Source organism: Crocodylus siamensis, chromosome 1, assembly GCF_052110815.1.
Source record: "Crocodylus siamensis isolate JL-2025a chromosome 1, ASM5211081v1, whole genome shotgun sequence".
NCBI lineage: Eukaryota > Metazoa > Chordata > Crocodylia > Crocodylidae > Crocodylus > Crocodylus siamensis.
The window spans coordinates 380,981,690-381,007,164 of NC_143395.1; the positions used below are offsets into that span (position 1 = coordinate 380,981,690).

General features: G+C 42.7%; 1 protein-coding gene across 1 annotated transcript in view; it reads left to right on the forward strand.

The window, feature by feature from the left end:
• USP12 (ubiquitin specific peptidase 12) overlaps positions 1-25,475 on the forward strand; it is a 94,639-nt gene that overhangs the window by 39,779 nt on the left and 29,385 nt on the right. The window contains exons 2-4 of the mRNA XM_090028425.1: positions 115-195; positions 11,518-11,731; positions 19,128-19,357. Coding sequence (XP_089884551.1) covers positions 115-195; positions 11,518-11,731; positions 19,128-19,357 — 525 coding nt within the window. The remainder of the gene's footprint in view (positions 1-114; positions 196-11,517; positions 11,732-19,127; positions 19,358-25,475) is intronic.

A 25,475-nucleotide genomic window follows, 5' to 3' on the forward strand; every position in this document is an offset into this window, starting at 1 on the left:
TTAAAATGTGTCTTTCATGTTCAAAGACTTTGGTAAAGCAGTAAAACCACATTGTGGACATAGGAAAAAACTGGGCAACTACTATAATGTTATCTTTTGTTTATTTTTTTTTAGGGCGCCAATGCCTCGGCTTTAGAGAAAGAGATTGGTCCAGAACAGTTTCCAGTCAACGAGCACTATTTTGGTCTAGTTAATGTAAGTTTTACTGGATAATTTGATTGCTTTGAAATGCCAAGTGTGGGTTTGATAAGTGACAGTGTTGAGGTGGAGTGAATAGTTTACAAAACTAATTCAACTTCTATGGAAAGAAATTACTGAAATCTTACTTGTTGTGTATTTAACATTTGAAACTTAAGTATCACATTGCATAAAGGTACAGTATGTATATTAGAATAAATATAGAACTATTTCTCATGTTATATTCATTTTTAACACTGCTTTTTCAGAGTACTGTATGTTAAAGCAGGGAAGTACTTAGTATCACAGTCTGAATGAAGAATTACATGCAAAAACTTAAAAGGTCACTGCCCTTTTCAAGTTGAAGCACTCAGTAACTGAGGCTGGTTACAGATGTAAAAAACAAACAAACCAGCACTTTATTTTAAGCTCAGCATGCCCCCATGTTGAGCACAGTGCGTGCCCAGAAGAGGCATCATGTTAGTTGTACCCAGCTTGCCCAGCATCTGACACTTCAAAGGGCTTTTTGGCACTTTTCTCTAATAGCTGATTCAAAGTGCCAAAAAGCCCCACTGAAGCATCCGATATGCATAGACATTGGAGAGCTGGGTTGAACTAGTGCACTTCCTTTCCTGGGAAAGCGCTGCTTTTTTTGTTTTGTTTTTTTTCCATGTCTGTCAGTGCCGTAAATGCCATAATAAAGATTTAAGAGGCAAGGGTTACATTTTTGTTGGGCAAGCTGGGTCCAACTAACACGATGCCTCTTCTGGGCACGCACTGTGCTCAACATGGGGGCACGCTGGGCTTAAAATAAAGTGCTGGTTTGTTTGTTGAAACTTTGAAAAATATTAAATCCAAGAAGAGAGCAAGTATGAAAAGTTTCACTTTTATTCAATTTAATGATTACATTTTAATATATCTGAAAATCTAGTGTCTGGTGTAATAAACCATTAATGCTTTTGAGTGAAAAATGTATTGTGTTAAGAATTCTTGCATAACTATTTGAGGTAGCATAGGAGACTTTAAGTGGTTTGCTTTTGTGTGCTATGAGAGTGATAGACCTCACTGCTTAGGGGTTGAAGGCTTGATCTCTGGTTAAGGGTGAGGGTTGACTTTGGCAAATGACTTTAAAAGCCAAGTACTCATCAGATATTAGGAGCCTGCAAATGAGACCACAAGCATGAAGTTTTTATGGAGAGTTTGTAGTGGTTGGTTTGACGGGGACAAGGAAGGAAATGGCAGCTTACCAGTAACGAATGCAGAGACTGACTGGACGCAGGTTGTGCGTGTATGAACAGATAGTCAGGCAGTACAGGATTATGTTCAGCTTGTTTAGGGTACAGATTATGGTCGGTAAAAAACAAGCAAAATGTTTGTATAGTAGAACCTGGTTTTTGTGCATTCAGTTGGTTTATAACTTGCTTAATAATTCACCGCACTTTGCTGAATTAAGGACTAGCTACTCAGCTAACTGCTGTGACTATTTTACTTTCAAGAGTGCTGGTTCTCTACTCAGCTGGAGCACAGCAATGGTCCTGAAAAACTGAGTGAAGCACCACGCTTTAGAAATACAAACCACATCAGGCATCTGAAGCAGCTCACAGCTGTTTACTGTGATTATATACGCCCCTGGTTAGTTTTGCAAACTCACATCTTCACAGGGGATTACAAAGATAAGCTAAAATCAACTGGACTGGGGAGCTCAGGGACTTGAAAATTCTACCTCTCTTGTCAATTCAAGTTCCTGACAGTTTTAGCATCTTTGGAAGAAAGAGAGAGAGGGGCAGGAAAACTTGCTGGAAGGGGCTCCAGAACTAAGTGGATGAATGGCCACCTCAAGATTTCCTTATTAAAAATAAGGAAAGAGCATTCAGCAGAGAATGGTATGCATCAGATCAAGAAGCATCAGCCTAAAGTAAGAATTGCAAAGTCAGGCTGATTTTAGATCTTGTGAAGGATATTAAAACAAACAGTAAAAGTTCTTCAGTTATGTACGTAAGAGACTGAGGAAAGAAGTTGGGCAACTATGCAGTGACATTGAGGTAGAGAGAGAGAACCTTGGTGTGGCCAGAAACTAAGTACTTTTCTTCAGTTTTAACAAGGATAGTGATGCTGGCCATGGGGGAAAAGCAAGATGATAATAGAATTGAGAAAATGGAGAAGGAAATTACCAGGTTGCATGAAGCTAAATTCAGAGCTTAGTGCATTGTACAATTTCCGTTTCAGAATGGAATGGTGGAAATGCTACTTGGAATTGCTAGTCAGGCTGACACCATATGATAGGAAAATAGTAAATGTAGTTTCTATACTTAAAAATGAAATCTGACCTACTGCAGGGGTATAAGACTGACCTCTGTAGTGTGCAAGGTGTTGAACAACAGATTGTGAACAAAAGAATAACTAAAGACAAAGATTTAAAAAAATAGATTAAAATGCAACATAAGCTGACCACAGGTAGATCATGATAGAACCTAGAATCATCCCACCCAGTTACAGTCATAGTAAGCTGTAGTTGTAAGAACTGCTGCAAATCTCCTGTATACTTGGGCTCCTACCAATGACGTGTATAAATTAAGATAAATATATAAATACAAATCTGCTCTAGTTTAGTTTTTGCTTAATTTAACTTTCAAAATGATGATTTTGTGCTAAATTAGTATTTACTTGTTCTGTGTTTTACTAACCCTTTCTCTTATTAGCTTAATATCCTCCTGTCCCCTAGAAGGTTGTCTTCCTTCCACTGAGTGTGGATATTCACGCTGTACAGACTACTATCCCAATAAAAGATGGATTCAAAGCCTCATACTCTACCTTCTGCTACTTACTAGCAGTTCACTTCCAGACTTTTTCCTTCCTGTGTCTCCCATATAGGAATTGTCTGTGAGAAGTTTGCATCTAAGAGCAACAGAAGCCTACAGCTAGCAAGAGTTCCAGATTAAGTAGGGAGTGATATATGAAGAAAAATACTAATAACGCAACCTCAGGGAATTGGGAGAGGTGCTGAAAGAACAGTGTCTAAGCAAAGGAGCTTTCTCTTTGGTCCCATTTCTACATGAAATTTGGAGATAGTAATTCCCTATTTAGTAATGACATTTTGTATGGTTATTTCCCTTATTACATTCTTGTGAGGTGTAGATCAGGCAAAGGTCTGCTTTCCTAAATTCACCTACGTTATTTCTTTATACACCCAATACATCTAAGGTAGACTTGTGTAACAGATAATTTAAAATGCCTTTTTTATATAGTTACAAAACTACAAAAAAACCTCTGGTAGCAATATTTTATGGTAAATGTAGGTACACACAAAGGCTAAGTACAGACAATCAAAAAGCCTAAGGCGAAATCAATCTAAGTTATGCAGTTTTCTGTAAGTGGCCTAGTGTAGATGGGTAGCAAACAGTATACACGTTCGTAAACAGTCTTTGGTGGGTGGGGATGAAGTGAGGCACACAGGCTGCCTGCACTGGCTGAGGTCTGCAGGTTGGGGGCGCTCCCGCAAACTCCTCGACTGCCAGAGACTGTCAAATACAGCCATGCACCCAGGCCACCACTGATTGGCTGCTGGGCATGAGCAGGCACACCCTCATACCTCTCCTGACTCTAGTACTCTGGGACCCTGTAGCTGTGGGCCAGAAAAGCTTTGCAGCACTCCACGTGCCTATGGCTTATGTACCTGTTGTCAGTGGCCAAGCCACAGAGGTCACAAGGTTGCCTCTATGCAGGGCCAGTCCTGATGTTCTGCCCCTTGCTGCACTGACCCTCCAGAGGCAAGCTGCCCATACTAGCTCTGGGAGTGGTCCATGTTGGGGTCAGGGTGGCAGGGTACCTGGCTCTGGCCACCAAGATGTGTGTAGAAACCAGGGTTGGGTTCCATGGGGCTGTGCCTGAGCACAGGGGCATGAGAGTCCCTGGCTGGAAGTGCAGGAGTTAGGGTCTGTTGGGTTTTGTGGGACTGTGCCGAAGTCCCACAAAACTTCGGAGGTTCTCTTGGGCTCCATGTCATATGTGTATGTAGGGTGCTTCATAAGAGGGTGCAGGGGCATGGCCTATGGACTTTGGTTCGCAGGTCTCGGGGCTCATATAGGGGACACAGATGCCTCCCTTCCCACCCTACACTGCCTACCTGCAGCTGATAGGAGGCTGGGGAAAGAGTCTGTGCTGGCTCAGCTCTGGGAGAGCTGTGGTACAGGGCCCACTGGGAGCTTGACTAGAGCAGCTAAGTGCAGGTCTAGTGCTAGCATGCCTGTCTGCAAAGAGAGAGTTGTGGGGGACTACAAAGGAGTCAGGGATGCTGTAGGACAGTGGTCTAACTTGAATTGGTAGAGCAGGGGCCAGCAATTATTTTGGGCAAAGGGCCACTTACCAAGTTTTGGCAAGCTGTCAAGGGCCACATGGGTAGCCGTGCCCCTTGACAGGTGCCCTGCCCCTTGGTTTCCATCTTGTGACCAGAAGTCCCACCCCCTAACCCCTGGAAGTACTCCTTTCAGCAAGGGGTTTTGCCATCTCAACCAGAAAAATACCAAATTATAAAAATGATCATCCACTAAAAAGTGATCATCTACAATGTTCATTAATTTGATTTCAAAAAATATTTTTGTCCTGATTTACATGCATTTGTTTGTGTAGTGCACGCAGAGGTGACTGCACAATAGCTTAAAACAAAGTCTTATTTTTGTATATTGTGGGGGTGGGTATAGGTTTGTGTGGGTATGTGGGGTGTGGGTGGGTACTCATAGATTCATAGATGCTAGGGTTGGAAGGGACTTCAACAGATCATAGAGTCCAACCCCCTGCCTAGGCAGGAAAAAGTGCTGGGGTCAGATGACCCCAGCCAGATGCCTATCCAGCCTTCTGTTAAAGACCCCCAAGGTAGGGGAAAGCACCATCTCCCCTGGAAGCCCACTCCAAATTTTGGCCATCCTTACTGTGAAGAAGTTTTTCCTGATATCTAGCCTAAATCTGCTCTCTGTCAGTTTGTGACTATTGTTCCTTGTTACCCCAAGAGGTGTCCTGGTGAACAGCAATCCATTGCTGTATCCCCCTAATGAATTTGTAGGTGGCCACAAGATCACCTCTCAGCCTTCTCTTGTGGAGAGGGGGTGTGAGAGAAGAGTGGCTGATGTTTGTGTATAGCAGTGCAAGGGGAGGCGTAGGTGTATGCGCATGTCTCTGGAGGGGTGTGTGTGTAAGAGTGACCCTCTGAACACACACGCACACACACTCTCTCTCTGTCTCTCTCTCTGCCCCTGTGTCTGCCAACATGTGCGCACAGACATACACACCCCTACCAGTGCGGTCCCATGCTCTGCAGTCTGGGGATGCAGCTGGGAGCCACGGGCATGTGGTGATGGAGCAGGACGGGGGCGGGAAAGCAGGGAATGGCTGGGGCTGGGCGGGGCTGGGCTGCTCAAGCCTGCAAGCCTGCTGAGGGCTCCCTCTGGATCCTGCTGCCCCTTGCTCCAGCCAGCTTTGACAGGGAGCCAGGGCAAATAAATGTTAATTTACTAAACTTTTTAGGGGCTCCGTGGGCCGGATAGAATGGCCTGGCAGGCCAAATTTGCCCACCCCTGTGGTAGAGGATCAGATACAAAAGTTTGATTCACCAGTCTAACCTAAATTGATTAGATTTGACTGCACATCGAACCAGGTCTATCTTAGCCTAGGTTCTGCCATTTTTAGACTGGTCTGTGTCCATTGAACTTTTTTACAGTTACGGGTTTAGATTGATTTGCAATCACTTAAACCACTTTATGTGCAATGTCTGTACCTGGCCAAAATGTGTGGAAAAAACACCAACTAAAAAAGAAATATATGATGCATCATTTTTCAGCATGATCAAAAGAGTAAAAGATTAGGAATCTGAATATAGAGAAATAATATTGTTCAAATAAACATTCAATGAATGATCATCAGAAAGAAGTCTTAACTTCATGCAAGAGCTATATAAATTTAATTGTAAATCAACAGACAGCTTATGCAAATGTGTCTTTTGAAAAATAACTAAAACTCAAAAGCATAACAAATTAAAATCAAGGATTACTTCTTGCTGTTTTAAATAATTTAAAATGGTTAGTAAATGACTTTATTTTAAATCACTTCACTGTGAAATCAATTATTTCTCTTTTCCTTCATCCATTGAAAAAAGAGGAGGTGGGGAAAGGAAACCAGGATGCCTCTTTATGCTTTGTACCAAAAAAAAATCCTGAATACACAAATTTATTTTTTATCTGTAATTAAATTTGATTGGGTGTAGATGCAGATTTTTGTCTATTAGTATTTCTCTTGGTTGGTATATTATAGGATTTACTATTAACATTCTGTTTTTGGGTAGTTTTGTTAAATTTTTTGCTTATCACTGTTGATACTTATTTTTTGTTTTAAAATATCATTTTACCTCCTCCTGATTGCGTCATTTAATTTAAGACATTGATTTTTCCCAGTTAATGTAGTGCATCTGATATTATTAGGGGTGCATCAGTAAAGATTTTCTTGGTTGATACCGATAGCCAATTTATTCACCAGGCATATTGGCCAATACCAATCCAGTAACCGATATACAGGAATGCAGCTGGGCAGTGTGGAGAGCAGCGCCCTGCAGATAAGTCTGTGGAGGTGAAGGGGAGTATGGGGACAGTTCAAGGCCCATTGTGAGTGCAGGAGTGGGGTAGGGACTGGGGCTGGGGCTGGGGCAGGGCAGTGAATGGGACCCAGGATTTGGGGTGGGAAGCAGGACGGAGCTATGAATGGCTTGTCTGTGGGATCAACTTGGCACTTAAAAATGGTGGTGGGGGTGCTTGAACTAAAGCTCAGTGAATGAGCTTTAGTTCAAGCATCACTGCCACCATTTTTAAGCTCCGGGAAGCTTTTAACCGGAGCGGAGCCAAGTGGGAGGACAAAGGCAGGCTGCCCACTGTGGGCTCAGGGCTCTCTGCTGCCTTTGCCCTGGGAGCTGCGCACTAGCTATGCCATGTGCCCTGCCCATCAGGTGGTAGTGGCAGCAGTGAGCTGTGCCTCCTGCTGCCAGATAGGTAGGGGCTTGTGGCCAGCATGCAGATCCCAGGGAAAAGCCAGCAGGGCAGACAGCACTGAGCCCACAGTGTGCAGCCCACCTCTACCCTTACACTGCTTGACTCTGCTCTGGTTAAAAGTGTCCCGGCATTTAAAAATGGTGGCGGTGGTGCTTGAACTAAAGTTCATTTGATGAGCTTTAGTTCAGGTGCCCCCACTGCCAATTTTAAGCGCTGGCATGCTGATCTCTTGGACGAGCTGCCTCAGTCTTCTAGTAAATAGGGCAGTCATTGGTGAGTCTATAGATGATTGAGAAAGCCAATCTGAGATTTGAAATCCACATGTTCAACTGAAGATGTGGCAAATGTTTTCAGGAGCAAAGAGTTGATCTTGGTGATGTCAGGTACCAGTTCTTCCTCTTTGTCTCTCTTGCCTATCCACCTCCACAGCGAGGCGAGTTTCCACAAAATGATCAATTCTATACTGTACACCATAGTGCCATTGGGGCTGATTCAGTGCTTGAGTCTTCCAGGTACTGATGCTAATATTGTATTTTTTTAGATTAGCTCTCAAGGTGTCTTTGAGTCTCTTCTTTTTGCCCACCTCTAGAGTGGTGACTATCAGTGATTTGGGAGTACAGGACCTATTTTGGGATCCACTTATCACTACCAGGCATCCTTATGACATGTCCTGTCCAACAGAATTGCTGCCATATAAACATAGCTTCAATACTGGTGGTTTTTGCTTGAGTCAGAATGCCAGCATTCATCCTTTTGTCTTTCCAACTGATATGAAAGATTTTCTAGTCATTGCTGATAGTAATGTTTCAAAGGTTTCAGGTGGTTCCAATATGTCATCCAAGATTCACATCCATACAACAGGATACAGATGACAACAGCCTGGTAAATAAAATAAGAAGCTTGGTTTGGGTCCTGATGTCATGATCATTGAATATGTGATTGCAGAGATGGTCAAAGGAAGAACTGGTAAATTTTATCTGGTATTGAATATTGTCACCTACGTTTACTTTTTTGGGAAATGTGGCTACTCAAATAGGGGAAATGCTCACATTCTCCAAGGATTGCCCTCTAATTGTAATGTGCAGAGGAGCAGCTGGTTGGTTTGTAGAGGGTTGGTAAAGTATCTTGGTGTTTGTGAAGTTGACAGTGCATCCAAGTATTTCAGACACGTAACCTGAGTGGGCAGAGATGACACAATTGTCTGAAGATCAGTAAGGGTGGTATCGGTTATCTTAGATTTGTAATGTAACCAAGAGATTCCTGTCTGTGATATTGGATCCTGATTCCAGATGGAAACCTACAAGCAATGAGATGTGGAATAGTTGTGATATGGCTGGAAAAGAGTATTGGTGCAATCACACATCCTTGCTTGACTGCAGTTCTAATAGTGAAGGTGTCCATTTCTATGACATTGTTTAGGATAATTGCTGTCATGTTGTCATGAAGAAGTCTGGTAATGGTAACAAGTTTTGGCAGGCATCCAGATCTCAGCAGGATCTTCCATAGGGCCTCTCTGTTGATTGACTCAAACTAGGTTGGAGGCAGTATGAGTGGGAAAAAATATATCTGAATAAGAATAGGATTCCTTTATTGGAAGAATGAAATATATAATTTGTAGAAGAATACAAAATCCTAGGTTAGAGAGAGAGAGACTTCATGGGGAAAAAATAAGAAAATGAGAACAAATTTTGGATTGGATTCAAAGGTGGGGGAAGAAGGCAGTGAAGATGGAGAATAACTAACTGGTTTTCTTGGAAAAAATCAGCTATTACTAATGAGGGCAGCTATATAATCAGCTTCTGAAGAACTAAACCTAAAATTTTGAAAGAAACATAATTGCTAGCTCTTGGGTTGTGAAAATAGCTTATATTTAGTTCATGTCTCAAATGCTTCTGTAGTCATCAATCAGCCTTGGTGCTGTCAAATACATCCATTGCTGCCTCATTTTCTCCTGGAATTGGCTGGAGATACAATGACATTCAGCTTTTCAGAATCTGCTCTTATTTCTAGTTCATGGATTTATAATCTTTATGCATACTGCATCTCCTCTCTCTAACTTTGGGCCAGTGCTCCAGTTTCTCCTGGTAACTCTGTGTTTTGTTCTGCAGGCTTTCATGTTGGCTGCATTTCTAATCAATGTTTCACTACATTTTTTTTTTTTGAATCCGGATACTACCAGATCTTTAACTTTGCACCCCTGTAGCAAATTTGAAAAAGATATATTATTTAATATAGAATAAATTTCAGTAACTACGGAATGTTCTGCAGAATGTATTACCATGTAATTCTTTGTCTTGATGTCTCTTGTAAATGGGCCAGTATTTTGGATGCTGTGTTAAAGAGAGTTTTTCAGTGATACAGTGTAAATATTTCAATGGCACATGCATCTTCTCAAGAGACCACTCTGCTCATATTAAAACTGGCCAAAAAATTGGAGTAGCACTGAGCAACAAATGAAATATTATAATCATCGTTTCCTGCTTTAAGGTCACCTGGTCATACTTATTCTTCTTACTTCAAATTACTTTTGATTTTTTTACAACTGCAGCAATAGAGATGATATTGTACATTAGATTCAGCAAAAATTGAGAAAATGATTCTTTCATTGGCCTCATTTCCTAGCTATACTGCATAGTATATTTTTGATGGTCATGGACTTCCAGACAGGAAATGTTAAAGGCAGTCATTTCTTCCTATGTTCTCAATTCAGTCATTTGGAAGCAAGAGCATGCTCTGACCTTTCCCTGTATAATGTGACTGTTTTTCCTAGAGAGAGTGATACAGTGTATCATTATCATTTGGGCTGCTGCAGGTATACGCAGATACATACATAGCACTTACACAATAGTAAAATTAGAATTCCACTTTAACTGCTGCACAGAACTTGGCAACATTTCACAAAATATCTATGGCAGCTATATATTTTACAGATGGGGGAAGCCAAAGCAGATAAGCTGGATGACTTGCTGAGCAACAAATTGATGTTCAACAAATGTAGTTTTTAACTGCTTTAAAGGGATATAAGATCTGATGCTGGGGAGTACTCATCAGCTGTTTTGGTGCAATTCCTACCTCTGCATGCTTCTGTAGTGGTACAAGTAGCTGAGGCCATATACAAATGTTCAGTTTCCCCTGGATGAATTGCTACTCTCCCAGGAGAAACAATGAATGTACAGATGTTTAGGATTTTCCTCCCAGAGCAAAAAATGTCTGCTCTTGGAGAGAAATAACCTAGGAGCAGAAAGGGTTAAATCACTCACAAAAAAGTTTTTGTAGGCAAACTCTGTACACCTTCATTTCTCAGAGAAGCTACACCACAGTCCTCCAGGAGCAGCAGAGTCTAGCAGCAACACAGTCTCCCAGGGTAGAGGGAGGGGGAATGCCAAAGAACTGTGCTCTCTTCTGAGAGGAACCACAGCATGTACAGATGTTTGCTCTCCCAGGAGAAACTCTTTTGGGAGTGATTTCCTGGGAATAAGTTTCCATTTTCACTCTGGGAGAAAACATGTACGCAAGTATGTATGCTTATGTTTTTTTGCTGGGAGAGCAGCGACTCTCCCAGAAGAAACAGGATGTCTGTATGAGGTCACTGACTCTGAGCCGGAAGATCAGTTCACTGGTATGTCTCCTTCACAATGTGTACAGCTAAAACTTGCTCTCTTCCTTCTTCCATAACTCTGTCCTAAAAATGAAAGCATCACATTCACCATGATTTCAGCCCAGCATTGCAATGATTTTCCCTCAGCTTATTTCTGAGTGTGACTTTTCTATACTGCATGAGAGCAGTACATACAACCAAATAAGCCAGTTGTTACTGACTTGGACCACAAATAAAGTTCATGGGAGAATCCAGTTTGTAAAATGTATCTGAAGGCCTGCACAATGTTTTTAAATTTCTTTATGATAAGAAGGTCATACAATACTGATTTTTATTGTATTGCTGGTGTTTTTGATTGATGGCTGGGCAGATGATCGACCGCCCTGCCCACCCAAATTTACCTGCTATGTGTTGCTGTGTGTCTTTTGACACAGTGAGATACCTGGTACTTACTGAACATTTTATGGTTCCATACTATTGTAAAAGATGCATAATTCCAAAAAAGAAAATAAGTAATCTACTACTGGTGTACAACACATGTATCACTCATTGTTAAAACTAGTAAGATAAACTTTTGCCAACTGAAAAATCAGCAAGAAATTATATTTAGAAAAAATTGTCCCTGACTGCATTTTTTAAACATCTAGCATCTTAAGCTTGCATCACTGTAAAAAAATACAGTAGAAGCTAATATATCTTTTTCTTATTTTATAGTTTGGGAACACATGCTACTGCAATTCAGTTCTTCAGGCACTTTATTTTTGTCGCCCATTTCGAGAAAACGTTCTAGCATACAAGAGTCAACCAAGAAAAAAAGAGAACCTTCTTACATGCTTAGCTGACCTCTTCCACAGCATAGCCACCCAGAAGAAAAAAGTTGGAGTAATACCTCCAAAGAAATTTATAACAAGATTACGAAAAGAAAATGGTAACTTCATTTTTCTTTTTTTTCCTTGTGTAGCAATTGTATCAGCTGTGCCTTAGAACTGAAATTGAACTGTTTTCTCGGTCTGAAAAGTAATTAATTATTCCTGTATTGTGTCTGTGTGTATAATTTGCTAAACACAAGAATACAACTGATGCTATTCAGGACAAAATCAAAATATAGAACAAAGTTGAAATCTGCAGGATTTATTTCCACTTTTGTCTTGTATAGATTTAAGCACATTGTTAAGTAATAGAGGTGGTTTTGGCTGTTTAATAATAGTAGACTTGGACAAAAACAGATTTTTAAAGCTTTTCCACTATAATTGTTTCTCTCTCATGTATTGTCTTGGTTTATATCAAAATGAAATATTTGAATTTTTTTTTGTTCCAAATCTTACTTGCAAGAAGATTATTAATTAAATGTAAGGGGGAGGCAGTGCTTTCTTTAGGTTATTTATATCTTTTATTGGACCAGCTGCATACTTCAGATAGTCACACAAGTTTTCAAACGCAAGACATTTTTCTTTAGCGCCAAGGAGAGAATATTTGAATGTAGCAACTGAAGTACAAAAAAGTTATCTTTCCATGTCAAGGCTTTGAGTCTGGAAGGTCCTGACTTCAATTTCAGTTCAATTAGTGCATCTTTAACCTTTTTTATTTATTAGGATTAATATATTCTCTAAAACTCAGTAATGTGCTTAATACCAGTCCTTTTAGTGTTATGAATACTTATAATTTTCAGAGATTTATAGAGCTGTCGTTGTCATGCTTGGTGTTCAGAACAATTTTTGTAAAAATTCTGTATAAACCCCCCCATATAAACTGAAGTCCTGCTAGGCTTTCCTGTGCTAGCCTGTTCCCCAACAAGCTGTAAGCTCACTAATTTGAGTACAGAGTGCCTTCCTAGGCACCCCCGCCATGGCTTCTTGCTTTCCCTTCAGCCAAACTCATGCCTCACAGGCAAAGTGGCTAACAAAAAAATCAGCCAAACTGAATTTAAACCTTCCTCTGGGTTTTTGCACTATGGTAACTCCTACCCCACTCCCAGCTGTCTCCTTCCAGCTCTCTAAGCTACATTTTGTGTTGCCTGTGGATCCCTCTCTTCGAGCCTTACTCCTAAAAGTTCCTTTTCCTGCAAAGTTCAGTTTCTTCTTTATGTAAAGACTGACTCCTCTGGCTCAGGAGCCGGGCATATATTTCCATGGGCTCCACTCCTTTCAGTCATCTGATCTCTGATTCCCCAAACCAGGCACAGGGCTTTCACCTTTGCCCACTAATAACTCTTCACCCCTCTGCTGCAGCTTACCCAGCTGCTCTTCAGTCTCTACTTTATATCTGGAGCTCTGCTCTTTGCTGCTGGTTGTAGGGCAGCTTGCTCCCAAGTAGTTACTTTTAGGTTCATCACTCCTATTGCTGTCTTTCCTGGACTGCTTGCTTGCTTGCTAGCAGCTGACTGTAGCTCAGCTGCCGTAACAGAACTCATCCCTGTAATAGTGTTTTCTCACTCTTACAAGTAATAGAGGTTATGGCCTTTTGTTACATCACTGAATAGCAACTTCTAATTACAACTGATCTTGGAATCTATTGAAATGAGGATCTAGAAGGTGAACATTTGGTCCCTTGAGCCATATAGTCCTTTTGTTTCTAGAATAAATTGTTTGCACTTCATTTCACTGAACAGGAATTCCAGGGGGACAGAAATGGAGTTGGATAACCTTCAGAGCCAAGTACAAACTAGAAAGACTTAATCGTAAGAATGAGTTGTATTCCTTTCAGTATAGACTTAAGGAGCCAATGGATGACTTGCCAGGTGGTGTTAGTTGGAGGTTCTGTACACTGCTGAATATTAAACTTTAAGATGAATGACTTCAGAGGTATAGACATGTTCGTAATAGTTTTGCAGAAATGCCCAGTGTTTAGACTTGTATTTGTATACCATATATCCAAACTGTATTCTGCTTTTACAAATCTCTAGCCACATAGGACCAATCATAAAGAATTTACTGTCTGTCTTTCAGTCTCCTGTAAGATCTGTTTCTATCATCTCTGGACTCTTAATTAAGAATATAAGATAATGATCTTATAGCATGTCATTCTGTATGTTTATAGTTAGCTAAGGAGTGACTGAAGAGTTCTGTTTCTGTTGTTCAAACCACTTTTAATTGTAGATGAATAATAGCAAGGACATCTATGGGGTTCGATTCACTGTGCTTTAATGCCAAACTATGCATTGGGCATGCAGCCCAAGGACATGTGTAATGCAATGCTGCTAAGAACCTCATGAGACTTGCAGCATTTGTGCCACCTGAACTTCTTTAATTAAATAGAGGGTTTATGCCTGGTTTGTTTTGGCAGCTAATATTTGCGTGGTTGTCAAGAGACAAGTGGTTTGGCATGTAAGCTGCTTGGTTCATAGGTTCTCATGATATGTGGTACTCTTTGTTTAATGCCTCCAAGTAATCTGAAACTATCATTGCTTTCCCTGTTCTGCCAGCAGCTCTCAGTATTTTTCTTCTTTCTGTAAAGAAATGTTATTCTCTCAGACCCTCTAAAATTCATAGTTATTTCCATATGCACAGCCTCAAAAATACTTTCCTAAAGAAGCAGGCTTCATTAAGTATTTTCTTTTATTCATTTTCCTAACTGTGGCAGCCATCCTTTCACTGTGGGCTGATTTTTACTATGTATATTTTTTAACTAAGCACATATTGCCCACTATAATTGAGGTACAAACATGATTTCTCTTACATGACACATCTACAGAAGCTTACCTGGAAGAATGACATGCTTACTCTGTGGCCATGAATGTTTTTTATATTGGCAGCAAAGCAGAACTGTTCTCTTCCCTTGTGCAACATACTACTCAGTAAGAGAGAACAAGTTGTTGGTTAATAAGTGTAACCCAGGTACACCGAGGGTGTATATGACTACCTGGTCTCGAACATCTGGTCACGTGCGGCCTTGGCCTGAGTGGCCGGCGGTGTTCGCCCTATGGTCTCCTGTAGGCCGCTGAGTTAATGTTTACTCCTGGAGCGGCCTCCCCTAATCTCGCCTGCCATGACTTTGAATGTTATACCAGTGAGGGGGCTGACCACTCGGGGTCCCTCTGCAGTGTGGAGTCTGTCTGGCAGTCGTCTGCGGGGCTCCACCTCCCATACACCCTGGCCTCACGGCAACCCTCGGCGGATCGCTGAGTCTTCTCGGCCATACCCCCGATACTGTTGTACTCCTGGTTATGGTAGCCTTAGTAGCACTTTCCTGTCCTGAGTACTAGCTCCCTAAGGGTGACTCACTTAGCCTTGAGTTGTCTGCGATCTCTAACTCTGATCCGAAGACCAACTCCACCCAGGTCACAACACCTGACTCATGCCCCCAAAACAAAGGTGGAGCACAAAAAGAGCTCCGATGCAGCTATCTAACCAGTGTCGTCTTGTCCTACTCCTCAACCCCTCCAAAAGGGGGAAACGCAAGGAACCCACAAAACAAAAAACACTACTATCGTGAGGAACCCATGCGGTCCCCTCCCTGTTCCTTCCGCCAGGGGTACAGGATGCCTTACTCCCTATGAACCTGCAAGGGGTTAGACCCTGTGTGTGGCTAGGGTAGCCTGTGGCCTCTCCCTGGGGTTGTCTCCCCCTTTACTCGGCCCTCTGAGGGTTGTGGCACTGCTGCTCTTCTCCCCTGTTAGGGACGTCTCTCTTCCGGTGTCTTGCAGCACCTCTGCAGAAGCCTGGCTGCTTCTTACATTAAGAGTCGGCACCCAGCCTCTTGCTGCCTTGCTTCGCAGCCCCTCTCTCTGCTTCCGCCTGGTACCTTCTGGAGGGAGAGTCTCCTTTGCCTCCCAGGTGCCCCCGACGATCCCACCTGCAATGGAGTAGAGAGCCTTGTCCAGCTCACCTGTCCCTCCGGCGCTGCTGCCTTTTGCCGGCATCAGGAGCCTCTTTTGACTCCTCAGTCCTACCGGCAAGCTGTCCTCTGCTGGTTCTCCCTCTCCGAGAGAATCCTGGGTGGTATCCAGTGTTGGTGCCTTCCCCGGTTCCGCTCTCCATCCTGCTCCACCTTCCCTGGTGATTCACTTTATCCCTGCCGGCTGGTGATTGCTGATGACGTCACCAGTCAGCTTCAGCTGTATGAAGGCACGGCTCGCGACCCACATGGGTTTCTTCCCTCATTCCAGCTGTGCCACAGGTCCTGTTGTGGGTAAGTGTTTTCTTTGTGTTGCTTTTGTGTTTACTTTCCTTTTTTTGTGTGGTCCTCGTCCCCGGGGTCCCCATTTATAGTTTGGGGTCCTTTCCACTGCTTTCCCCTGGGACAGCGTGCCCTCCCAGCCAAATAGAGAGGAAGTGGTGACAGGCTAGGATATTGAGGGAGGGACATCACCACCTACATGCAGATCCCTCCATTTTCCTGTAGAGACAATCCCACAAGTGTACACTTAACTATATACAGGTTTATTATTACAGATATAATTAAAACATTTACATGGCAGAACTAATTGAATACCTGATATTACAAAATAACTTTCATAATCTCCAAGGCAAGAAATGAGTTACCCAACCCAATGAAACCAATAATATTCACCCCAGTGGGTAAAACCCAGTACTTAAAAATATGTATACAACTGACCAAAAGATTTCTTCAAGCTCTCAAACCCATCAACATCATGGTTAACAACACTAAAATAATAAGAGCAACATTATTTATAAAATATAAAGTGCAACATAAACTCAAAACCTCAGCTACATAGGAATCTAATTATGAATTCGTTCCCAAAGCCTGGAGAACAGGGGTCCCCTCACCCCCTTCCAACAGGGCCTTGGGACCCACCCACTGGGAGGGGACTTCCACCCAGCTCTAGCGAGGCCACTCCTAATACCTCCCTTCTTTTTCAGGGCCCCAGTGCTCCAATAATTCATGGCCCTTCTGATGGCCTGGCTTGTCCCAGCGTGATGCTCCCCTGTGGGGTCTCTTCTCCCATGCTGCCTCCAGACTCCCCTTGTGGCCTGGTGCCCCTGGCCTGGGCACCCAAGCCTTGCAATGTCTCCTGCTTCAGTCCTTACGGGGCTCTGCAGATTTGCTTGCGCGGCTCTATGCCCCATTCTGAACACCAAGGGCTAGCTGCTTCACCCAGCAAGTTTGCTGGGCTCCCAAGCACCTGCCTCACACCGGGACAGCCGTCCCCGTTCTCCATGCCCTGCTCGGCACTGGAGCTCTTTCAGCTCACCAGGGCCCTATGTAGGGCTGTGGCTTTCCAGTTTCATACCGGGTGGCTAACCTGAGCAGCCTTTCACTGCTCACCACTCATGGACTTTGCTCAAGTCCTGTGCACAGTGGTTGCCAGCCACTTGCTGGGGTCTGCAAGCTCGAGCTGCCTTGCTGTGCCCCTAGGGCCTGGACTCTGTGCATCAGACTATGAACCATGACGAGCCCAAAGGTGTCTCACCCTCCCAGTGCTGCTACATGCAACGGGTCCCTGCAGAGTGACAAGCCCAAGGGTCTCACACCCTCCTAGGGTTCTTTAGGAGCTCGGGGCTATTCCCCACTGGGGCAGCTCATCCCCATCTTTTCTCACTCCGATCTTCCTTCAGCTCCCCTGTCATGTCTGCCCACATGCCAGGCATGCTGCTCCTTTTATATACTTCAGGGTCTCCATCCCCAAAGTTCTCAGGACCAGGCAGGTCTGGACTGATCCTTGACCTCTCCCTTCAGGGAAAGTACATGGCCTTGCTTACACTGGCTTGCTTCTGTTTGGTGGATGGGCTCCACCAATCAGAATTGCAGAATCTTGAGCCGAGGACTCATCTGGAGCTCAGAAGGTGAGTCTGCTACATAAGCATTTATTTCTTCATGAAATTGCTAATTTGTTTCCTAGAGTGAAATCTGATAGAGGCAAAGACATTCTTGAGGTGGTATTTTGAAGGACTGTCAAAGCAGTAATCGAAGTACTGCCCTCCTGAAATCAAAATTTACTCTGAATGCAGTGTGAAAAAATAGAGGTTTGTGAAGGAGTAAGCCCAAGTGTATGTAGCAACCCTACTTCTACAAATAAGAGTAAATTACAAGCATGTGCCCTTGAAGCCGTCATCTCCTTAGGTAAATGAATCTGGAGAGATCCAGAAAAAGGAAAATTGTTTAGTTCATGAATAGTAATACATAATATTATCCACTTAATTTACCGACCTGTCCAGCATTAATAGGTAGCCCACGGTGGAAGTAGACTACTACAGTCCCAAACCAAGGTACAGTATTGTAAACATTAAAAGATTGAGTCTGCAGTGTCAAAACCTATTTTGATGTTTTGGTGATGATCATTTGCCATTATCTCATTAGTTGGAAGTCTTAGCTCAATTTTTATGCTAATCTGTTAATGCAGCTTCTGCACTGCCTTTTTTTAAAACTGCTCTCAAAGTTGGAGAACACTCATTCTAAGTACCTGCATGTGTAGGTGCTTTGTATATAATAGTTCTATTAGCACCTATCAGAACTACATGTTGGAATCTGCCAGGTTGCACTTATGATAGTGCAATGGTAGGTTGTTTTTTTATTTTTTTTTTGTTTTTAAAAGCTGATGTAAACTTGGCCTCTGAGGCCAAAATGGCTGTGGTACTTTATCTCTGTTCAACCCTGTCTAAAACCCCTATACATGAAGGTGCCCTTTGTGTGCTATCCATTCTACAGATATTTTCTTATACTTGCAGTAAGGTTTTTCTTACAGACACTGACCTTTCTCATTTTAAGACTTCCTTAGTGAAACAGTCATGTTTCAAGTGCTTAGTCATACATAGTTGAAAACATAGACCAATGTTGATTTTTTTGTCTAAATCTAAGGACCTGTTATATGTCTGACTGTAATCTGTGAAATTGTCCTGTATTTTGTAGTATTCTTAACCATTCATTTTTAAGATAGTACTGTGTAATCATTTTAATAGTTTATCTTATTTGTGTTTTATAACAAGTATGTATGAGTGGAGTCTAAATGAAAAAGTGTTAGTCAAGTCTTAAAGACTCATAAAACAGAAGGATCAAAAAGATGTTGCAGTTTCTTAATACAAGTGATTGCAAAACATCCTAATAATACTGGTATTTCAAGGCATTTATACTTCATGCCATTTCCATAACCACACTTGATATTAGGAAACTTTTGCTAACAATCCTTCCATTTATATAATATGTAGCTCTGTCAAAAATATGTAGAGTATCCCATTCTACTGAAACGTTCTAATGTCATTGTTTTACCAGTATTTGAAAAGTTAAAATTGATGGTGTATGTTTACAAAAAATATCCAAGAAAGTCTGTATTTTTTCCCGATGCCATGTTTTATCTGGTGTTTTGAAAACTCATTGGAATTTTCATGCTAGATTTTAGCTACTTGTTTAATCTGTTTCTATTTTTATAGAGCTCTTTGACAATTACATGCAGCAGGATGCACATGAGTTTTTAAACTATCTACTAAACACAATTGCTGATATTTTGCAAGAGGAAAGAAAACAGGAAAAACAAAATGGCCGCCTACCTAATGGCAGTATTGACAATGAAAACAACAGCAGCACACCAGACCCAACCTGGGTTCATGAGATCTTTCAGGGAACATTAACTAATGAAACAAGATGTCTTACTTGTGAAACTGTAAGTTTGTGTTTTATAAGACAAATTTGTATTTCCCACCTTCAAAACCCATTTCTTTCATATGCATTTAAAATGATTTTAAAATTGTAATTTATACTCTCTTTATTTTTTGGATATGTACACATGATTAACGTGCAAGGATAATTTGTTTTTTTTTAATGTAAGCTTGAATGTGACCAAGGCCTACTTATATTTCTCGCTTGTATAATAATAAGAATATCTTTAAAAAAATAAACAGTTTATTTAAATAAGAAGTCACTAACTCTAGGAAGAAAACTATTATTGCTCAGTGAAAGAACTGAACAAACTCTGGAATGGAAAATATGCATTTATGTTTTTGAGCCATAATCTTATAAATGGATTCAGAATTTATATCAGTATAACCTTGTCATGACCCCACCAAATTGTGGGTGTTTGTGGAATACCATGAATATTTTCTTGTGTTTATTTCTCTGATATGGCGTATGTGGTCTTGCTGGAAAGCCAATGTTATGCTATATCCATTTATGTCACTTTATCATTTTAAAAATATGTTATGCTGTCTATATGTATCTTTATTATTTTAGTCATGGTTTAATTAAAGGAACTGAGGGATGAATACAGATTTCCCTCCATTTATGCAGGTTCTTTATATGTGAATTTGCTCTTATGTGATCAGAATAGATGCTCCTCCACCCAAACAGATAAGTCTGTGGAGGGAGGGGAAAGGGCCATGGATGCACTGACCCCAGTCCTGGCTGCAGCAGCCCCGGGAGCAGCCAACACCAGCTGCCTGCACCAGGGCACAGTGCAGGGCACAGGAGCAGAGGTGGGTGGGGACAGGCAGAGCATGGTGCAGTCCAGCAGCTGCACGTAGCTGGTGCCGGCTGTTCCTAGGGCTGCTGCAGCTGGGGCTGGGGTGAGTGCCACTCTGTTCCTTCTACTTTGCTGCCTTGTGCAGCCCCAAGGACGGCACCCCTCCTCCCCACCCCTTCCCTAGTCCCAGCCTCACTTCCTCCCTCCCTCACTGCCATGGGAACCTATCCCTGTTTGAACGTAGTAAAGTGGGTTTGCTTTACGCGAATTAGATTTATGCACCATTCTCCGGGAATGCATGTACAGCATAAATTGAGGGAAACCTGTACTTAAGGAAAAGAGAGTGGCATAACTGCTAAGTATCTCAGGACATTGTGCTGTTAGACCAAGGACAGTTGCCACTCCTGATCATGGACAGAAGGGGCCACTGGTGAGATAGGCATCCAAGGTATTGTCTGCTTGTAATGCAGGAGGGGGAAAACTACCCCACAATAGTGGAAGCATCTGAGAGAAATAGTTCATAGGCAGAGGAATTCCAGGTACCGTGGGTAGATGAGAACTTTCTAAACCATTCTGAGACCCATGTGGAATTGGACAATGCTGATTGGGGTGGGGAGAGGGAGGGATTAGATTGTAGGTATGTAGAGAACTATCTTGGAGATTGGGGAGGACTTTGGAGAAGAGTCCAAGTCCCTGAAGTTCGGGGCTGGCAGGTTCAGCAGGAAAGCTGATCTCTGATGATACTGGCAGGTCTCTCTGAAGGAGTTGGTAGTCAGATGAGAGGGTAAGAAACTTGATTTGTGTTTTTTGTTTTGTCTTCAAACGTATGGTCAGTTTTGTTCATATTTTTTTTCTCCTATATAATACCATCTTACTAATTCCTGTGGTAAAGAGTGATTTCAGGGCAAGTGATACCCCAGGTGTGGGTCTCCTTAGACCAGGGAATGAGCAGTTACTTCAGGTGGAGGTTCTGCTTACTGAATTTTGGCAAGCTATTAAGGGCCGCAAGGTTAGCCTCACCCCTTGACAGGTGCCCCACTCCCTGGTTGCCATCTTGGGACCGGAAGTCCCACCCCATGACCTTTGCCACCAGAAGTTTTCCCCTTGCTCCCTGGAAGTACTCCTTTCAGCAAGGGGGTTTGCCATCTCGGAATCAGAAAAATACCAAATTATATTCTAAAAATCAAAAATCTACTACAACATTCATTAATTTGATTTCAAAAAATATTTTTGTCCTAATTTACATGTGCTTGTGTAGTGTACATAGAGGTGATTGTATAATAGCTTAAAAATGAAATCTTACTCTTATATATTGTGGAGAGGTGGGTATGGGCTTGTGTGGGTATGTGGATGAGTGTGTGGTTTGTGGGGGGATGTATGTGGTGGGGAGGGTGGCTGGGGAGAGTTGTGGCATGTGTGGAGGAGGAGCATTTGCCCACAGCCCCCGTTAGGAGGCAGAGCCCTGCCAGTGCTTGTCCAAGCCTGAGCTCCATGCTCCTGGCCCTGGGGCGCCAATGCAGGCCTGGTGCTCTTGCTCACCACCACTTCCTCCTCCACCTGTCTCTACTGTCCTTCTCCTGCTGTTTTCCCATTCCTCTTCCCCACTTGCTGCTCTGGCACCATGTCCCAGCTGCACAGCCTGCTGCTCCGGCACCATGTCCCAACTGCACAGTGAAGAAGGTAGGATGCACAAGAGCCAGACCAGCCTGGCTGGCACCTCATGGAGTCAGCCAAGAATTGCAGGGGCCAGACCAGCTCCTGCTGAGTCCTGCAGCCTGGTGCTGCAACCAGGAACTGTGTGGTACCGGAGTGGTGGGCTGAAGGATGGAAGGGAGTGGCAGCAGCAGCAGGCAGAAAAGCAGGGAAATGTCTGTGGCAGGCAGAGGAGGAGTGGCAGCGAGCGGGTGTGTGTAGCACAGCAACAGCTGGGTGGGAACATAGGGCCACAACAGTGCACGGGGGCCAGGGCCATTGGGGACCCAGAGCTGGGTGGCAGGAACACAGGGCTCTGGCAGGGGCTGTATGGAGCCGGGCTGGGCTGCGCCACCAGGGAGAGGAGGGGGGGCCTGCCCAGCTCCAGAGCTCCTGCTGACTCAGGCACTGCACTCCTGCTGCCCCACCCTGGGTCCTCGCTGGCCTTGGCTCCGCCACACTGGTGCTTCTGTCCAGCTGTTATTGTGCTCCATGCGCCTGTTCACTGCCACTCCCCTGCCGCCTACCACAACCATTTCCTGACTTCCCTGCCTGCTGCTGCTACCACTCTCTTCCACCCTCCTGCCTACCGCTCCAGCACTATGTAGTTCTCAGCTGCAGCACTGAATTTCCCTTAATGGCAGAGGGAGGCACGAACAGCCCCAGGGTCCCAGGCCAGAAGCCTCTGTTAGGCAGAGGCTTCCAGCTGGGAATGGGGGCAGGGTTGGGGGTAGGGTAGGGCTGGGTGGGACTTGCTGCTGCAGCTGCTGTATCCTGCTGCTGGCTTCCCCTGTCATTGTTGACAGGCAGCCAGGGTCAGATAAATATTAATTTTCTAAATTTTTTAGGGGCCCCGTGGGTTGGATAGAATGGCCTGGTGAGCTCAATCTGGTCCATGGGTTGTAGAGGTCACAAACTGCTGTGTGTTGTAAAGTCACAAATTCTTTTCCTACCTTTTGTTTTTATCTTAGTTATGACACTTTTTCTTGTATCATCATCTTTTCTATGCATTCATCATCTTACCTTTCATTTGTAGCATCCTATTGATTTAGAAAATTTTATTTCTGATTGCTACAATAATCTTTTGAGAGCTTGTGCAACATTACGTTTTAAAATGTGATGCACTGAAGTATCACAGCCACATGAAACAATGAGGGAAAGGATGGTTGATATCAACTTAAACCTCTTGATCTTCCACTGTGTTTCCCTCCTGTTTTCCAGGTTTACAAGAGTAACCTATGTGAGCCAGCCTCTTGCAGATATCAAAGCATCTTGTCACTAGTATGACATTATACTTCCTTAATTTGCTCATAATATATTGAGATAGATGTGTGATGTCTTCCAATTACCAGCTTTTTTCTCTTTGGGGTAGCATTTTAATATAACACGTATTTCCTAATAACTGCTTTTTCTTATTCTTGATTTAATTCCTTTTAACTTAAATATCATAAGTATAAGTTAACTGATGCCATATGATTCTCACAACATGACTTACCTGATTACGTTCACTTACTTTGGAGAAATGAATAATGCCGTTTTGTCAGGCTTTTGATCAGCGCCCAGTCTTCAATGCCATTTAATAAATCTTTTATAATGTGATCCTGGCCAGAATTTCCAGTTATCTAACAGGCCAACCATAATGTCCATTGCTTCATCTATATAGATCTTTTTTTATAATACTTTATGTCTAAGTCAGTTACGTGACATGTCCTGTTTAGCAATATCGATTACTTAGTCAGTTCTGCCTGCAGAAGAAATAGCTCAGACCAAAATGTGCCCTTTTAACATAAAAAAATAAAATTTAGGAGCTTTGTTTTTTGAATCCTGATAATATGGAAACCACTAATGTCAGCTGCTTTGTATTGAAAAAAAGAAAAACAAAATATTTATACATGGTTGCTTTAAAGATACTCAAATAGATTACGTGCCCTGATTAGAAGAGATGCCGAGCACATGTAGTTTAATTAATAGAAGATGCTAGCATTTAGAACTTCTGGAATATGCTTAAAATAAAATATAAAATCTTGGAAGTGCTTGATTATACAACATAAATAATTTACCTTCTGTTATTTGCATACCTAAGCTTCTTTTCTATAAAGGTTAGCTATTGTATCTAACCTATTTTTATTTAAGATATTACTGTATTTTAGTATGCACTTAGTATATTTTTGCCAAGTGAGATTGATCAACATTTTAATTTGCCAGAATTGCTTAATAGTATTAAAACCAATGTGGTAGGATTCAAGAATGCCTTTCATTGTCAGAATCTGGCCCATTATCTGAACTATTTTAATAACCAAGTCTTGTTACATAAATGCTTCCTCCCACTGTATTTTCAGAAAGTTACCATTTCATGTTTGGTTTAAAATAGTGGTTTTCAGACTGGGGTACTGGTATCCCTGGGGACATGAATTGAATTTCTAAGGGGTATGGATAGGAAAGAATGTGAAAACAGAAAAAGGGAATGGGGAAATATAAGTGAAAGAAAAGGAAGAGAAAGTGTGGGGGGGAGGAACAATGGGTGCCTATATAGAAGCAAGGAGGCTGCTCCAATACTGTAATTTCAGCATATTAGAGCAAACTCTGTTAATCATTTGACAAGCTTCAGATAAGTACTCCTGCCACTGTTTTGAAGCATGGGGACACTGATACATGAGATGCTCGGGGTGCTTTAATTAGAGCAGCTTGTCGAGAGCCACCTCCCCACTACCACTCCCAGAGCATGTATATAAATGCCCAGTGGTTTTACAGTGCCTCTTAGGCTGCTGGAGAGGTTACAGTGTGATTGTAGAAATAGATTGCTAATAAAAAAGTAACATTAACATGTAATTCCAAAGTAGTGTAATATAGAAAGGGATAGGCAACCCAAAAATATTTGAAACCTCTGGTCTAGAAGATCAGATTAAATCTTAAACTCCTACATCTCTTCCTCTGGTAAGAAAATGATAATTTTGTGAGGGGAGTGTAAAACAGTAGAATGACTCTTCTTTTTTTTCTGGAACAGGCTACATCTAGGTGGTCAACCCCTGGCCCACAGGCTAGATATGACCCCCAGATCAGCTCTGTGGGGAGCTGCACAGGTGATGGCCCTTCATGTTGGTTCAGGCATACAGGGTGGTGTGCGGGGCATGAGCCTGGCATGCAGCGACCCAGCCAGGCCTATTTGAACAAGGGAGAAGAGATTGATGTCCTATATCTTGACTTCAAAAAAGCCGTCGATCTGGTATCCCATGATCATCTCTTGGCGAAACTGGCCAATTGTGGCCTTGGGTCCACCACGATCCACTGGCTGGGAAATTGGCTCCATGGTCAGACCCAGAGGGTGGTAAATGATGGAAATCAATTGTCGTGGTGACCAGTGGGGTCCCCCAATGCTCTGTCCTTGGACGCATATTGTTCAATATCTTCATTAATGATGTGGACATTGGAGTCAGAAGCGGACTGGCCAAGTTTGCCGATGACATCAAACTCTTGGGCAAAGCATCCACACCTGAAGACAGGCGGGCGATCCAGGCTGACCTGGACAGGCTCAGGAAATGGGCAGACAAGAACCTGATGGTGTTTAACACTGAAAAATGCAAGGTTCTCCACCTTGGGAGGCAAAACCTGCAGCACCCTTATAGCACACTGG